Source organism: Leucopleurus acutus, assembly GCF_964270905.1.
Source record: "Leucopleurus acutus genome assembly, chromosome: 7".
Classification (NCBI taxonomy): Eukaryota; Metazoa; Chordata; class Mammalia; order Artiodactyla; family Delphinidae; genus Leucopleurus; species Leucopleurus acutus.
Window position 1 is genome coordinate 96,915,461 of NC_139150.1, and position 18,239 is coordinate 96,933,699.

General features: G+C 38.7%; 1 protein-coding gene across 1 annotated transcript in view; it reads left to right on the forward strand.

The window, feature by feature from the left end:
• Positions 1–17,533, forward strand: part of LOC309964522 (contactin-associated protein-like 3) — a gene marked incomplete at both ends in the record, with an annotated part of 184,471 nt that extends 166,938 nt beyond the window's left edge. The window contains 4 exons of the mRNA XM_082843614.1: positions 38–125; positions 13,541–13,771; positions 14,009–14,080; positions 17,340–17,533. Of these exons, the coding sequence (XP_082699740.1) occupies positions 38–125; positions 13,541–13,771; positions 14,009–14,080; positions 17,340–17,533 (585 nt within the window). The remainder of the gene's footprint in view (positions 1–37; positions 126–13,540; positions 13,772–14,008; positions 14,081–17,339) is intronic.
• Between the last annotated feature and the right edge of the window lie 706 nt (positions 17,534–18,239).

Here is an 18,239-nt window from a genome sequence, read left to right on the forward strand (position 1 = left end):
ACATTTTGATGTTTATATCATGTGGAACATTTAATAGGTTAACCAGAATGCAAGGAGACAAGTCATCCTGTCTTCAGGGACAGAATTCAATGCTGTCAAATCCCTCACGTTGGGGACAATTTTAGGTAAGTGGAAGAAAGAGAGCCCCCTCCCCCCACCGCCCAGCGACTGGGATTGGAAGTGTTAGTTTGCAAACACGGGAAGCATTCATCATGCTGAAAGAAGCTCCTTGATATATGCATGATTTCCCAGTGAGTGACAGTCAAGGTAGAAGCTTGTACTCTTGTCTGAGTGTGCATATAATCACAAGTAAGTGCTGCTTGCGAGTTGAACAAGGGCGTTCCTTGAAAAATGCCTCCACACTTACCCTCTCACTTGGCAATCAAGCATAATGAAACTTTGCATTTTTCTAACAATTCAGGAAAGACAAAATCAAAGCAGACATAAGTTCACAAATTCTGTAGTAATCAGGGGTCAAATGCAGAAATCATTTTAATGATAAATCTAGATTTATATTTAAGAAGGAAGAGAAAAGGCTGCTTATTTTCTCTTAGCAAACAAGCTTTGGGCTGTGGTCTGGGCCCTGCCTTGCCTGTGAGCTGAGGTGAAATGTGTTCATTGCTCCCAGCTACTCTTGGAAAATCACAGCCTAAATATCCTACCGACATCCTTTATGGCTGCCAGTTATGCTCCATAAAAATGCCGAAGTAAAAGCATACTTTACTATGTAGACATCAAACTCTTGATGCCTTTTTTCTCCCCTTGTCACCAAGAATTACATTGAAATTAAAACAGATATTGAAAGTTATTTCTTTTATTTTTGATTATATATAAACTGTATGTTTTATTGCTATTTAAATGATATCTAGGGAAAAATCCTCTTGTGGCATGTTTATTATTCCTCCTCTGGTACTTGATACTCATATGGCTATATTTCGTCCTAAGTAATCGATGGAAACTTATTAGGTGTTCAACCATTTATACATTGATTCTTTCGGTCACTTCTTCTACCCCACAGATATATGTTACATCACCAACTTGAGAATGTTAGAAAAGGCACATGAATGGATGTTCAAAATATGTCGAGAATCATAGTAACTATTAAAGCAATCACGTCTTTCAAACAGATGATAGGCAATGAAATGATGACTTCTTATTTTTCAGACAGAGGAAATGTTATGAATGCTAGTGCTCTCCAAGGGTGCTCTTGTAAATGGTAATAACAAAAGTGTAGGGCTTCCCTGGTGGCACAGTAGTTAAGAGTCCGCCTGCCGATGCAGGGGACACGGGTTCGTGCCCCTGTCCGGGAAGATCCCACATGCCGCGGAGCGGCTGGGCCCGTGAGCCATGGCCACTGAGTCTGTGCATCCGGAGCCTGTGCTCCACAACGGGAGAGGCCACAACAGTGAGAGGCCCGCGTACCGCAAAAAGTGTAACATTTAGACGCTGCAGCCTAACTGTTAAAACAGCCCAACTGTTAAAAAGACAGATTAATCCAGTGCTCCTTCACTGGTAAGAATATAGTTTTAGCATGGTATAGTGAATAACAACTTCAGGCTGAAGCGGTGGTGGTCCTGCATTGTAATCATGCCTTAAAGGTAGATAAAGAATCTGGCCTTGATGATGTATTGACAGAGTGGTAGCTTGTGCTGAAGGTCCTTTCCTGTGGTTCATTGTTCTAGTCGCACTCCCCACATGTGAGATGGTAATGGTGCAGTTACCACAGAAATAAAAATGAGAACATTTGTTTCCCACTGAGTGCTGGGAGATGTTTATACCTATCACAACCCATTGTAGAGGTGAGTATTCCAGTCTCCAATGTGTGGTTTTGATGTTTCTCAGGCATTTCTGACATCCCTGTTTTCATGATATTATTAGATTTTTTTATTCTATTTAAAATAGTGGCATAATTTTAAAAGAATTGGAAAAACAAGCAAACCCCCAAAAAACAAAAACGAATTGGAAAAACAATTCAAAGGAATACTGCTCCTTCAACTTTTGTCCATGAGAATAACAGTATATGTTTAAATAGAGATTATGAAATTCCTAAAAGTTCAAAGACCACGTTGAGCTTTAGAGAACAGTGAGATAGAACCCTATCTTTGGCTGTCAGCCCAACAGTTATAATTGTTTTTAATATCCAAATGGAGAAGAATTTGCTCCCTTTTTGATCTGATATGGAGCTCTACTCTCTGGCCCGACGGATCCTTGGTCTGAGCAGTGAGTAATTGATCACCCAAGGGGTGTGCAAGCCACAGAGCTGAATCTTTGTCGAGTGGGTGCAAGCTGTGTGTGGAATGATGGTTCTGTCTGCCCCCAGATCTGATCCCTCCTCCACTACCAGACAGAAGTCCGTGCTTACTCTTTCCCAGCCCGGAGGACAGATATGGTCAATAAACAAAACAAACACAGACCACACACAACCTCATGCCCTCAGTGACTCCAGCATCTGATAGGAGAGAGGAGGCATATTCAGAAATGTCTGTGACCCAAAGCATGAATAGAAAGTTGCTATCAGTAAGTGTGAAATTGACAGAGGAATATTTTTAAGGACAATTCGGCTTCAAATGTATGATCTATAAAGATATAGGCAATAGATTACAGAAATCGACTTAATCATTGAACTGCATTATATGAAGGGGATTGTTTCAATAAAAAAGTAGAATAATAAATTTTGTTATATAAATTTTTATTTTCCTATAAGTTAATATATAGAGGACAGTAGCATGGAACTGAAGATGTTAATGTTTTTATTCAAGGGTGATATATTCAAAAATATCTCTCTCAGGCCACAGAAATTAAAGTTGAAACTCAGCAATGAAGTTTATAGCCTGAAGCAATTGAATCTAATAAAATTGTAAATATCCATTTCATCTGTACCTAGAGGTATATATCTTGATCAAAGGCTAATTAAACGTTTCATGTTTTGGATAACTTTATTTTAGGATGGCTTCTGTTCTGCTGCCACTCTCAAATCAGTTACTGAGTACAAGAGGACTACAGTTTTGTGTTCAGATTTGGCGAGTATAAGCAGAACTGCCTTTCACTAACTTATAGTAAAGTAGACCAACAGATTGGCTAATAAGGAGCTACTAATTTCCCAAATAAAATAGTCCCAAACTATGACAAGTTATCCAGTACTTATTTCTTGTTAGCTATTTTGACTCACTGACTTATCCATTCATTCAGAAATGTTTGGTGGTCCCTAATATGCACTTATATTTCATTGGACATTTTGAATGCCTCATAGCAAAATATACTACCGTACCTGCCCTCAAAGCACTTGTGGTATAATACAAGATACAAACAATAAAACAGTGTTCTAATGATTAACTAATCTAGTTAGTCATTATTATTATTTACCCTAGTGTGCTATGGAAGAATGGTTCCACATCATCTTCTAATTAACATGCTCTTGTTCTTTCCATTCTTCAATGATCTTATTAGTGATGACCAATCAGGTTAAGTTTTCCCAATTACTATAAAATAGTTTTAGTATAATCCTACTTTAATGTAAATCTTTAGATTTCTAGTGTTCTGTGTAGTTTTAACTCTGATAGGATTTATACTCCCAAAGTATGAGAGCTTTAAAATACCAAGTAAGGTGCCCTAGCATTTTTGCTAAATTTTGTTTCTCTAAAGACTTTTGTATATTTGGTATTCTATTCATTTCGCTTTTTGTGCGTTTAAAAAAAACAACAAAAATAACAAACCCAAAATATCAAAGCAAAACAAAAATCTGCTTTTGAAGTGTGCAGACTAAAGATATGTCTTCCTATCTCTTCCTGGGGGAGAGTACAATTCACATCAATATAGTCATGTGAGTAGACCTTAGTAGGCCAATTATCTGTGGGGTAAAGAAAATCCACTGAAGAATTGTATGTTGAAAAGGAGCTCCATAAATCATTCATGGAAATTACCTACTGAGATTTGAATAGAGAGACTAGAGTTTAGATATTAAAAACTCCATTGACTTATATGACATATATTAGTCTTTCCTATGCTCTGCCTAAGAGTTTATCTCATTTAGAAGAAATTCACATAGAAAGACACAAAGAGTTTATAAAATTTCAGGAATATGAATGTAAATGAAAAAATCCTCAACAAAATATTAGCAAATCTAATGCAGTAACGTATAAAAAGTATTATATGCCATGACCAAGTAAGATTTATCCCAAGAATTTAAGGTTGGCTCAACAGATAAAAATCAATGTAATGCACCATATTAATAGACTAAAGGACAAAAAACACATGATCACCTCAATAGACACAGAAAAAGCATTTGAAAAAATTCAGCATGCTTTCATAATGAAAACACTGAACAAACTAGGAATGAAAGGAACTTCCTCACATGGAAAGGGCATCTGCAAAAACCCTACAGCTATTATCACACTTAATGGTGAAATAATGGAAGTCTTCCCCTAAGATCAGTAATGAGATGAGGATGTCCACTCTTACCACTATTGTTCAAGACTGTAGTGAAGGTTTGAAGGAGGGCTGTTAGGCAAGGAAAAGAGTAAAAAGTATCCAGATAAAACAGGAAGAAGTAAAATTATCTCTGTTGGTCAAGGACATGATCTAGTAGGGAATCCATGAAAAAAGCTATTAGAGTTAATAAACAGTTTTGGAAAAGATACAAGACCAACACAAAAATTTACTATATTTCTATATACTAGCAATGAACAATACAAGAATAAAATGAAGAATGAAATAATAGAATAAATATTCTATTTACAATAGTATCAAAAATAATCAAATGCTTTGGAATAACTTTAACAAAAGAAGTGCAAGACATGTACACCGAAAACAACAAAACATTGTTGGAAGGAATTATGTAAGACTTACATAAATGGAAAGGTATCTGTGTTCGTGGATTGAAAGACTCAACATTGCTAAGATGGCAGTGATCCCCAAGTTTATCTACAGATTCAACACAATTTCTATCAACATCCAAATGGCCTTTTTTTTGCAAAAATTGACAAGCTGAACCCAAAATTCATATGGAAATGCAAGACAATCTTGAAAAGAAGAATAAAGTTTGAGGTCTCACCCTTCCCAATTTCAAAAATTAGTACAAAGTTACAGTAGTAAAGACTGTGTGGTATTGGCATAAGATAGACATATTGGTCAGTGGGCTAGATTGAGAGTCAAGAAGTAAAACTATATATTCATGGTCAGTTGACTTTTAACATTGGCTCCAGGACCATTCAATGGAGAAAACATAATCTCTTCAACAAATGGTGCTGGCCCAATTGGATATCCACAAGTTTAAAAAATCAGGTTGGACCCCTGCCTAACACCATATACCTTGCATTAGGCAATGGTTTTTTTAGAGAAGTTTTCTTAAAAGCCTTGGGTTAGATCATGGATTCTCAAAAGCACAAGCAGCAAAGAAAAATAAATTGGATCTCATCAAAATTAAAAACTTTTGTAATTCAAAGGACACTCTCAAGAAAGTGAAAAGACAACCCACAAAAATGAGAAAAAATATTTGCCAGTCCTGTATCTGTTAAACAGAATACATAAAGAATTCTTATAACTAAACAGTAAAAAGCCATAACCCAATTTAAAAATGGCCAAAGGATCTGACTAGACATTTCTTCAAAGAAGATATACAAATACGAACATGAAAAGATGTTCACAATCATTTGTCACCAGGGAAATGCAAATCAAAACCACAAGATACCATCTCACAACCAATAGGATGGCTATGATCAAAAAGACAGACAGTAACAAGTGTCATAGAGGACATGGAGAAACTGGAACTCTTGTCCATTGCTGGTGAGAATGTAAAATTGTGCAGCTGCTGTGGAAAAACAGTTTGGCAGTTCCTTAAAATGTTAAACATAGTTACCAGGTGACCCAGAAATTCCACTCCTAGGTATATACCCAAGAGAATTGAAAATATATATCCATACACAAAAGGTGTACACAAATTTTCAGAGCAGTATTATTAATAATAACCAAAAATTGGGAACAACCCCAGTGTCTATCAACTAAGGATTAGATAAACAAAAGTGATGTACAATGGAATATTAGCCATAAAAAGTAATGAAGTACTCATACATGGGACCACGTGGATGAACCTTGAAAACATTATGCTAAATGAAAGAAGATAAACACAAAAGGCCACATAATGTATGATTTATTTTATATGAAATGTCCAGAATAGGCAAATTCATAGAAACAGAAAGTAGTTTAGGTTTTCCAGGGGCTGGGAGGGAGGTTAGAGTGGGAAGTGACCACTAATGTGTACAGGGTTTCTTTCGGGGTGATAGATCCTGCAATTACTGGGAAAGGTTTTACAATCCTGTAAAAAAACCCACTGAATTGTACACTTTAAAATTGTACACTTTAAAAATTGTACACTTTAAAAGAGTGAATTTTATGGCATCTCAAATGAATCTCAAAAATAAGGAAAAAAATCCATTAGAGATTTATTTCTTTTGCTAATGCCTTTTCTGCACATGTACCTGGGAGAGTTAGAACACTGAGTCATAACTGGACATTTATTCTCTTGTGTGAATGAGTTTATTCAAGAACAGGGTTTGATGGGAAATAGAGGGGGAGAACTGGAAAGGCCCAGGATTAAGGACCTCTGAGATGGAGTGAGGGCACATCAAGAGAAGGCTGGACAAGCCTAGTCACAATTTTAAAAAGAGCTGATGAGCTAAACGCAGCCCACATGTAGATTCTGACATTATTTCCTTGTCATGTGAAAGGGTGGCAGAGACTATTGAAATGTCATTATAGGAAGAGTTGATATAATTTACTAAAGAATATTCTTCCAGTAAATACCTGCTAGGAGTGCTTGTTAAAGTACGTAGGGTCCCAAATCACCCCTGATTTCTTCCCAGGTATTGGTTGCAAGTGCCAGGGATAGTTTGGTGTGGTGGGGTGGGGTGCTGGGGAGAGGGAATAATTCACTTCTTTCTGACTCTGAAAATCAGGTCCCTCCAACCCTGAGCTGTTCGAAAGACAAGACTGAAAAAGTCTGTCTAGCATGATTTTCTAATTATGTCATTTACTTAGCTAGCATAAAGGAAGTTCACTCTGGTTTCATCAACTCCAAAATAAATAGCAGGTTGATACTTATATTCAGTCTAGCCAATTTCATTCACTAAAATGTTTTTAACATTCATCCATGTTGTTGCATGTAATAGTAGTTCACTTGCTCTCTTTGCTGGGTAGTCTTTTACTGCATGGCTATACCACAGTTTGTTTATTCTTATGTTGATGGGCAGCTGGATTGCTTCCAGTTTGGGACTGTTAATCTCCTGTATTAGCTTTATTGTTGTACCTCTTTGTATTTTTTTATGTTACTCTTAAGATTAATTATTCATCCTTGATTTATTATATATTACTTTGTACACTTCCCAAACTATGTAAAAACCTTATTTTTTTCCATTTTACTTCCTCTTCCACCCCTTTTGCCATTGTTGTCATGTATTTTACTTTTACATATTATTTTTTTCCACAAGACATTATTATTGCTGTTGTTTTAAACAGTCGATATTCACTTCAATTATCTACATATTTACCCTTTCTGATGCTCTTCATTGCTTCCCGCAATTCCATGGACAATTCACTCTGTTTCCTGATTCTTGTTTGTAGATGAGAGCCTCAGGGAATCTTGGAAATACGCCTTTCGCTATTCCACTGTTTACTGCCAGTGCCTTTCAGAAGCACTGCTCATTGTGGGTAGCAGAAAGCTCTCCACACACATTTTAATTCTTTGTTCCTTCCTTTTCCTTGTGAACCTTTTGTTAACGTGCTTGTTCCTCACAAAACAAGAAATCAGCTCGTGTGTTGGAATGCATGGCCTTGGCAATATATTTTAAAGGAAACACTACCCAATACCTGAGACAGTTGAGAATATTTATGTCCTAGATTGTTGGAAATGTGATTGTGCTCTCAAGATTTCATACCATAGACATTTTTTAAGAGAAAAAATGTATTAAATCTGTTTTTATCCAAAGTGATTTAAGGGGTTCTACTCAAAATTACAGTAGAAGTGAACTTTATCCTCAGCCCTCAGCTCACTTTTTCCTAAACATGACTTTTCTTCACATCCACGCTCAAACCACTTTCCCCTCCCCTTCTTTCCTAGCATGAAACTGCACCTGATTTCCCCTTACTTTCTGTTGATGCCTGTGTTCTCAAACTAGAGGTTTATCAGACATTTTCATCCTGATGTGTAAATTTCTAATAATGCACTAAGTATTCTCCTAAGGTTCCCCCATCTTTTTTTTTCTCTTTACACTTTAAAGGGAAGAAAATTTTTGAGCCAAAAGGAAGGAACTTAATGATGGAATTTCAGGAGTCAGCTAACAGGGAAGATAGATTTGCACTCATTGTCTTTCTAAGCACAGTTCTATTTTTTTTTTTAACATCTTTATTGGGGTATAATTGCTTTATAGTGATGTGTTAGTTTCTGCTTTATAACAAAGTGAATCAGTTATACATATACATATGCTCCCATATCTCTTCCTCTTGCGTCTCCCTCCCTCCCACCCTCCCTATCCCACCCCTCCAGGCGGTCACAAAGCACCGAGCTGATATCCCTGTGCTATGCGGCTGCTTCCCACTAGCTATCTACCTTACGTTTGGTAGTGTATATATGTCCATGTCTCTCTCTCGCTTTGTCACAGCTCACCCTTCCCCCTCCCCATATCCTCAAGTCCGTTCTCCAGTAGGTCTGTGTCTTTATGCACATATGGTCACCTTATCTTTGATAAAGGAGGCAGGAATGTACAGTGGAGAAAGGACAGCCTCTTTAATAAGTGGTGCTGGGAAACCTGGACAGGTACATGTAAAAGTATGAGATTAGATCACTCCCTAACACCATACACAAAAATAAGCTCAAAATGGATTAAAGACCTAAATGTAAGGCCAGAAACTATCAAACTCTTAGAGGAAAACATAGGCAGAACACTCTATGACATAAATCACAGCAAGATCCTTTTTGACCCACCTCCTCGAGAAATGGAAATAAAAACAAAAATAAACAAATGGGACCTAATGAAACTTCAAAGCTTTTGCACAGCAAAGGAAACCATAAACAAGACCAAGAGACAACCCTCAGAATGGGAGAAAATATTTGCAAATGAAGCAACTGACAAAGGATTAGTTTCCAAAATTTACAAGCAGCTCATGCAGCTCAATAACAAAAAAGTACAGTTCTTTTAATTCGGATGCTGACTTTGTGTGGACCTGTTTCTGGGAAACGCCACTTGGACCATAAGACTTGCCTCTACTCCCGGTTCAACTTGCTTGTGCCCCTGAACCTAGGAACTATAGGGCCAGCCCAGCAGGCAAGAGGAGGCAGGAAAGTGTGAATGAGAGAGCTGGGGTAGGAGTTTGCCCTCTGGACTGGAGGAGGAGTACACAGCAGAGTCTTAGGGTGGTATGTGAAGACCGTGGATCCTGGGGAAAGTTTGTCTTGCAGGGAACTCAAGACTTCCAAAGGGAAGGTCAACATTGCTCCACATTACGGTCCCCATCCTCTCTGCTCCTCCGGGAGCTGAGAAAGGGATGGATTATCAGGCCACATCCTTCCTACCGTGGTGAGGGTGAGGGTGAGAGACCTCTTCCTATGCTTTATAAGAAGTCAGATAGTCTGAATGCAGGTCTGCTGCTGACTAGAGGGCAGAGAAGCTGCACTGTCCACAGTGTCAGGACCTGTGTATCGTATAACATCCTTAACCATGGAGTCCCAATAAGCAGTTCCAATAAATAAATAAGTAAATAATGATGCCACCACTAAGGGAATCTAAAAGCAAGAGTAGGGGTAGAGAAAGAAGAAAAGACAACAAATAAAATTTCCTGCATCAAAATAGAGCTATTGAAGAAGATGGAAGACAACTAGGATGAAACTTGGCACTCAAAGAGATTTTAATAAAGTCACACACACAGACACAAGCACCAACTCTAGTAATTAAAATAAATGATTTTTCAAAATTTCACTGGGTGATCTAAAGGAGAGAATCATCACTGGTTATCCTTAAATAGTGGCATGGAGTATCATGTAGATGAAATGTCTCAAGCCACAGAGCAAAAAGATTAAGATGTAGAAATTAGGAGGGAAAAATAAAACATTTGGAAGTTAGATCTAGAAAACCTAATATGAATAAATAGAGATCCAGAAAGAGAATTAGAAGCAAAGATAATACTTATGTATTAAAAAAATTTCTCTGAGCTAAAGGAAAACCTGAGTTGCAGATTGAAAGGACTCACTGATTCTGATGAGAAAAGACACACATCTGGGGAAATTCTGGGAAAATCCGTGAATTACAAAACCATAGAGAAAAATCTTCCAGACTTTCTAGACAGAAGTTACTACAATGGAAAATAATGATATTGACATCAGCATCCAACTTCTCATTTGCAGCAATAGAATAAAAATGAGAGAATGGTATACTGCTAAGAAGAATGGTTGCAACTCATACATCTAATATATAATTTATCTGACCAGGTTAAAAAAAGATATTTTGGATGACAAGGAAAGATTGAGATTAAATACTAATCAAGTTTCCCAGCTTAAGAAAATACTATAGAATTACTCCAATCAAAAAATGAATCAAAACCATGACCTCAGGATGGAAAATTGACAGGAAACTGAGCACCAAACCTTTCAATGTATATTTATACCCACATGTACATGCATAACATAGTTACAGCTACATGATTAATGATAGGCTCTCCAGGTACATATAAATCCACCCATACACATTCACACTCACAAATCCACATATATGTATAAATATTAAGTACAGTCTTGAAATACAGGAAAATATAATGCAATATGATATGCTACTGATGTTTCTTTCCTTAGTAACAACACTATCTAAAGACATGAAGTTAGGTTATCTTTAAAAAATGAATTCCACAAAATTGGCCTAATTCATTATGATAAATGTCTGCCTGAGATTCCTTCTGTTACCCTTGCCTAGTAGTGCTCAGGTCAGACTTTGACCAGGAACAGGAAAGCTAGTATTTGTCCAACAACTAAAACTTTTATTTTACCTGTAATTTTTTTTCAGATGTTAGCCTTGCAAAAGTCCTGTGTTACTATTGCAGTGTCTCCCATTTTATTTCTTCTTGACATTCTCTCAAGTATACATAAGCAAGGGTGCCTTTCTTTAAGAAATAGATAATATCTGAATGCAAAATTTAAAAAGTAAAGTCATCTTTAAACTACCCTTTTAATTGATAATCCTTTAGTTGGGTTGTGCCTAGCTCATTTTACTTCAGTGTACTTAAGGAGCTACCTGAAATTCCACATGCATAAAGATCTTTGATGTCTCGTATAATCAACTTGGCCAAGGTAGCTATATGTGTCAGACAGATGTCTATTATGATTATAACAATGCAAATGCATGCCCCCAATTTTAGTTGTTTTTAGAGGTCTTTTCCAAAGCAAACATTTACTTTTGCAACTTTAAAATCATGAACAGAATTTTGTAAGCCCAAGTAACTCCCAATACATTTGCTGAAAATCTCAAAGTTAGGCCATTTTTCTTGAAGGTACAGCTCTTTTCCAAGCCAGAAGAAATAAGGATACAGAATATTTGGTTTCCAGGAATTATAGACTGAAATAGTGAGATGAAGTTTAATAGGAAAAACGGTGAGACCTGTAATAAGATTCAGGAAATCCACCCCATGAGTTTGTATGGGAGGCAACGCTTGACCTCTCCTCTCTTAGGGTCTATGGCTGGACCTGAGAATTAAATTGACATAAGACAGATTAACAGGGGAAAAGGATACAGATTTTTAAATGTACATGGGAGTCCCTACAGGAAAATGAAGACCCAAAAAGCAGATAGGTCCAAGTGTTTATATATGAGGTTGAACAGAGAGTGGTGATTGTGAAAAAGCAACTAAAATGTACGAGGAGATGAAAGGAAGATAGGGGTTATTTTAACAAGGTTTGTATGTACAGATTTCTCTGGGCTGGTCTCCTCATCTCTGGTCATAAAAATGTATTTTTCTTCCTGGTACAAAAAGGGCAGCTTTCCCATAAGAGTTTTATCTCCTGCTTTCAGGAACAGAAAGCGGATGTCAGTGTCCTTGTACCTGCTGTTTTTCAAGAAAATAATCCTTATGCCAAAATGGCATATTTGGGGGTGGCATATTCTGCTATCCTTCATATAGAAGCTTCAGGGTATGTTGTTTAACTTCAGCGACAATGAGGATGTGTTTAGTTACCACGACATTCAGTAACTCAGTGGCATAAGATGGCAGCCAACTATGGACGTACATTTTTATCCGGAGCCAATGCAAGTAATCTTTTATCACAAGGTCAGTCCTCTGAATTTCTCAGGTCACACCTTGAGAGTGACACATTTTTAAAAATTTCAATACCCAAACTGTCCACAGAAGGGTGGTAACGGGACTAAATTTATTCTTCGATTATAAAATATATATTGCATGCATCCTATGTAACAGACATTAAGCTAAGTGCAGGGGGAGGCAAGAATAAAACACACTGCCCACCAAGGGCTTTCCACATGTTGCATGAGAGAGGGATGATCCAAGGAGAGTGGCCTTCTGTAACTGATGCACCAGGCGAGGCTAGCTGGAAGTGTGGTTACACACCCCTGGCTTCAGAGTTCAAATGCCACTATTCACGAGTCTATAAATCGCTTAGCACAATGCCCAGCCTATGGGAATCATTTGGTAAATTCTTGGTAGCTGTTGATGATTGTTTGAAAAAGAAGAGGCAATGCGCCTTTCTACAACAAGGTGAAGTGAGAGGGAGTTTGACAGCAGATGCCAAAGTTGCCTCATACTTATGTGGTTTCCTCTGTGGGGGACATGGACGCTTCCCAGACTGATACATTTAAACTTGAAGTCTACAGCTAAGGGCCTTTGGTCAGATTTCGTGCCCACTGAGCAAGCGCACTGCGGGATGTAATCATAACTGAAGTGAACGAATTGATGTTCTCTCCTGTGTCCGTCGCTGCTCTTCTTCGGTCTTAATAACCAACTTCTGTCAGTTGGGGATGAGGGCGGGGATCAGGAGGGGGTTGATGGGGGCAAAAGCCTTGATTTATGGACCCGGGACAGAGACCACCTTTGTGAAGAGGGGGATAGGAAGTGTGGTGCGGAGTTCCCAGGGCAGCACTTGCAGTTACGGAGAGGCCCTCTCTGTGGGGCTCAGAACAGTCAGCCAGAATAAAGTGTTAATTGTGAGGAAACTGCAAGAAGGGATTCCCAGAACGCTGCTGTCCCCCAACCCAGGAGACCTAAATTACTGGCCACAAATGCTGTTAAAAATATTTTGAAAAATGCATTGGCGGAGGATTTCATTCGTCAGTGCCCCGTGACTGCATCCAAAGAAGCTTCACTTGACTCACACGGGGAGTGAGCACCCGCAGGGCATCAACCAGGGCGGCAGGTACCGACTCTGGCTCTTTCCTAAACACGAAGGGCTCGGAGGGAAGTTCAGTTCATCACTGCTGCGCAGACTCAGGCTATTCCTGCGTCCCCGCCAGTCGCTCCTGAGCCCTAACGGTGCGTCCCACTTCTTTGCCCGCAGGACCTCCCGGCGCGGACCGCGACACGCAGCGGGCTGGCGCGCTAGGCTTCACCGGCTGCCTCTCGGCAGTGCGCTTCGGTCCCGCCGCCCCGCTGAAGGCGGTGCTGCGCCCGGGCAGGGCCGCCCGGGTCACCGTCCGCGGACACGTGGCCGCCGCGTCCCGCTGCGCGGAGGGGGCGGGGCCCGGAGCGCCAGCGCCAGAGGCGACCCGACCGATCTCAGGCGGCGCAGGTGCGTGGCTCTTTGACCGCGGTCACTCTGCGCCCGCGGTCTTCCACCCAGTCTTCATCCCAGAGGTTTCCAAAAGTCCTCTTTTCGTACATCTTCCCCATTCCCTGGTCTTTCCATTCTCGGTTCTTCGTTTCAAGTTCATTTCTGTCTCTGCGTTGTCTGCTCTTCTTTCAAATGTTGTGGATTTCTCAAAAGTTCTCCTTTCCACTCTCCTCTGTCATTCTTTTTCTACTGTAGGTCGTTCTGGATCAACAGATGAGGGAGAGCCCTTAGTTAATGCGAACAGAAGTGACTCCGCGGTCATCGGAGGTAACGAGGCCGCGAATGACCTCGTCCTTGGCGTTGTTGTCACTGTTAGCAAAGTCCAAAACATATCCGTGAGAATCTGTGCTGATTGTGAGATCACTGGCAGTGGCAGGCCACATACAATTGCTCATGTTCTTGACGTGATTGTACCGAATTCAGCCCCTTTGGAGATACTTAGGAGAAGGAATCGATGGCTCCACTGAAACACTTTTTAAAGGATGGTTGCCAAACTACAGAATAATAAGAGGATTTTCATTTGAATATAGCCATTAGTATCTCTCAGGAGGTATACATATTTAAGATGCATTTACTTTTACTTCTTTGATTTAAAATAGCCACGGACCTCTCAGTCCCTTAGCCCAAAACATTTAAAAATAAGATTAAAAATAAAACATACTGGGAGAAGCACCTAAACTATGCAAATTGTCATTTTCCTGAACATAAAGATATAAAACTGTGTCTGGCATCAAGCTTACCTTAGGATGGAGAGATAGATAGATAGATAGACAGATAGATAGATAGAAAGCGATATCCATCAAATAAATCCATTCATCTATATGCATATATATATATATATTTGAAGAAGTAAAAGTAATCGCATCTTAAATATCTTCTAATATATCCTTTGAAGCAAAATTTATCCAGGTCTGACTCAAAAAATTAATACTCAATTCTCCCTCCTTATCATTCAAGGAACGTTTTAATTTGTTTAATTAGATTATTGGAATGTGAGTAATTTGCAAACTCTGCTTGGTGAGTAGAAGTAAACTGCTTTCCATTCCTTGCTACCTCAAAGTGAGGTAATTACTGCTAGAGCTGGGTGATAGGACTGGGCGCCCACTGTTCAGGCCGGCTACACACCTGCTCAGATTGGATCTGTTCATTTCGTCTGTATCCATCCAGACACCAGTTTTCTCCAGACGATTAGGAAAGTATTCAGACATTTTAAAGTGCTGACCATATCTATGTAAGAATTTTAACATTTCCATTTCTGTCTCAACTCCTTTTATTTTTGTAATGAGTGAGGAATATGACCTCCATTTTATAACTCCAAGAACAAATAAAAACCATAAATGTTATTTAGAATGCATATCTAAAAGGAATAACTTTTGTTTTAAAATTTAAATTAAACCTTAATCCTAAATCATTCTAATTTATTTTTAATGAGAAGACTTCACTATAATGCCAAAGCTACGTGAAAATAAATCAACTTAAATGTGATTAACATTTACAAAGTAGGAATCCAAGTTCAAAATTTCACAAATTATCATAGTTTGTTCCCTTTTATTAGCAAGACCAGAGATAATAGTCAAATTGATAATAGAACAAATATGTGGTCCTTAGAGTTTTATTGCTCTTGCTGAATATCATTCCCCTGAGAAATCCTACTTGGTTCCATACAGAAAACCCTGGATGTGTAGGTGGGTCAGTATAATGGTGAGAGTCAGCATATAATCAAGTGGCTTGATCAATGTTTTGGAGAGTTACTGGTCCCTGACACTAAAATTGGATATGATATAGCTCTTAAAGCAAGGTCCTGTAGCTAGACATAAAAATAACTAAAGTAACTGTGTTGTTTGTTCCCAAGTGAGATGCAAAATATATTGAAAGTAATGAATATTCTACTTATGAATACTTAAGAATATTTACAAAATAATAAATATGCTACCTCCTCCAGGTAAGAAGGGGTCTGGGTTCCTGATAGCATGTGCCCAGGAATCTCTGTGGCCAGTTATACCCAACCAAGCTTTGAGTTTGTTGGGCTCCATTACACTTGCTTATGTCTGTCCCAGAGTATAATGAAGAACCCTCATTTTGCAATACAAATTTTGATTTATACAACTAAGCAGTAACATATGTTTGTTTACACTTGTTAAATGGAGATATTAATTAATGCTTAATGCCTGTGTCAGTCATCTTAAAACTATATTAACTAGTGAATGCTTCTTTTTATCTATTTGTTTCAGAATGGATTCCTTCTTCACTAATGTGATATAGCTTGAGTAAACATTCCTATGGCTTAGCTTGACAGTCTCAACCCTGATGGTGCATTAAAATAATCTGAAGAGCTTTTAAAATAATGCTGATACCTAGGCCTCCCACCAAAAGATTCTGAGTTATTGTCGGCTATGCAGCCAAGGTTGAGAACTGCTGGCAAACCTAATGTGTTCAATACATTTCCAACAAGAGAAATGTTTTCCTTTTACTTTCCAGATAACTGAATGTTATTAATATGTCTACAATTTTTTATAAAATGGTATATTAGTTATCTGTTGCTGCATGACAAATTACCACCTATATAGCAGCTTAACACAATCCACATGTATTATCCTTCAGTTTCTGTGAGTCAGGAGTTTGGGCACATCTCAGCTAAGTCCTCTGCTTAGGATCTCACAATGCTGAAATCAAGGTGCCTCATCAGGGGTCTTGGGCTGGGGTCTCATCTAAAGGTTCCACTGAGGAAGGAGCCACTTCCTCAGTTGCATGGTTGTTGGCTACATTCAGTGTCTTGCAGAGGTAAGACTGAGAGCTTCTGAATTTTTGCTGGCTCCTGGACAGAGTCTTTCCTTAGCACTTGGAAGCCATCTGCAGTTCCTTGTCATGTGGGGTTTCCCAGCATGGCTCTTGCCACCTCATAGCCAGCAGGAAGAAAGAGACTCTAGCAAGACAGATGCTACAAGCTTATATAACATAATCATGTAATCATTTACAAATAATCAGGTACAGCCCATCACCTTTGTCATATTGTTTTGGTTAGAAGCAGGTCACGGGGGATCACACAAGGGTGTGGACCCCCCAGAGGCAGCAATCACTTAAGACTCTGTTGGTTTCATAGAGATAGATGGGATACACACCACATTACTGTAGTTCAACAGTATATCAGTATTAAAATTTAATTGAATTTTCATTAAAATACACATAAGCATTTAATCACTCTGTGGTGGGGCTACACACTCTATACTTTTAAAATAATGAAAACCTGTTGCTCAATTAGCATGAAGTGTAGGCATAACCTAAGAGACCTCATTGTGTTTCTGCATTTTAGAGTGAAAACATTCACTGAAATCCAATCATGATATGTCTTTAGGAAATTAAGGCATAAAACCTCTGTGTCTAAAGTTTGCATGGACTTAGAAGTACACTTAATGTTATAATACCACTTGGTTTCAAATTTTCTGATGATAAATGATGCTAGGGTAGATTCTAGTTAGGCTGACATTTACAGTTTATACTTTGACTTTGTGTTTTCCTTTCTCTCTAGGTGTGATAGCAGTTGTGATATTTATCTTGCTCTGCATCACTGCCATTGCTGTACGCATTTATCAACAGAGATGGCTATATGAAAAAAATGAGTCGAATATTCCAAAAACTGGAGACAATGCTGAGACTGCTCTGAAAAGTGAGCTCAACATGCAAAGTACACTCGGTGAAAGCCAGAAAGAGTATTTCTTCTGATCAGCCGTGGTCGTTTACTTATTACTATGATGATGTGACTGTCTTGCTAAGCCAGAGGCTCACAGTGGATGAAGCCCCCCCTCTTGGCCTCCTGGGACAGACGGTGGGTGTGCAGCGCCATCAACTTGCTCACGCATGGTCCCTGGAGGCTCTGCTCAGTGCTACTTCTTGATCTACTTATGTAACAGTGACTTAGGTGTGCTCATTAATTACTGTCCGGCAGTTTCTGACTGTTCTGACTTGATCTCTAAAATTGAAATGTATTTTGCATAATTATTTTGGGTTTTAAGTGAGAATAAGAATTTGAGCTGTGGCCCTACTCTTAAAAATTCAACACGGAAGTTTATGAAAGTCAAAGTTGGACTCTAATGTTTTGTGTTACGTGGAAACCTCCGTTATGCTTCCTTTATCAATCACCTGCTGACATTTATAAACCGGGAAGTGCTTCTCGGATGGCCTTCAGCTGCAATCCCATATTCCTGTGAACCAGAGCCCAGGGGCCAAAACTGCATTAGAAACCTGAAAAACATTTTTTTGGCTGATTGTTTTTACTATTTGTCTCTTTTAAATCAGTTTTGATACATTTTAGTGACGAAATGAGTGTTGAATATCAGCTATGAAATTCTGCTAGTAAGTTCAGATACAGAACAGAGAATTCATAGGTAGAAAAATGTGTAAAGGATTTCAATCTGTGATAATTTGCTTA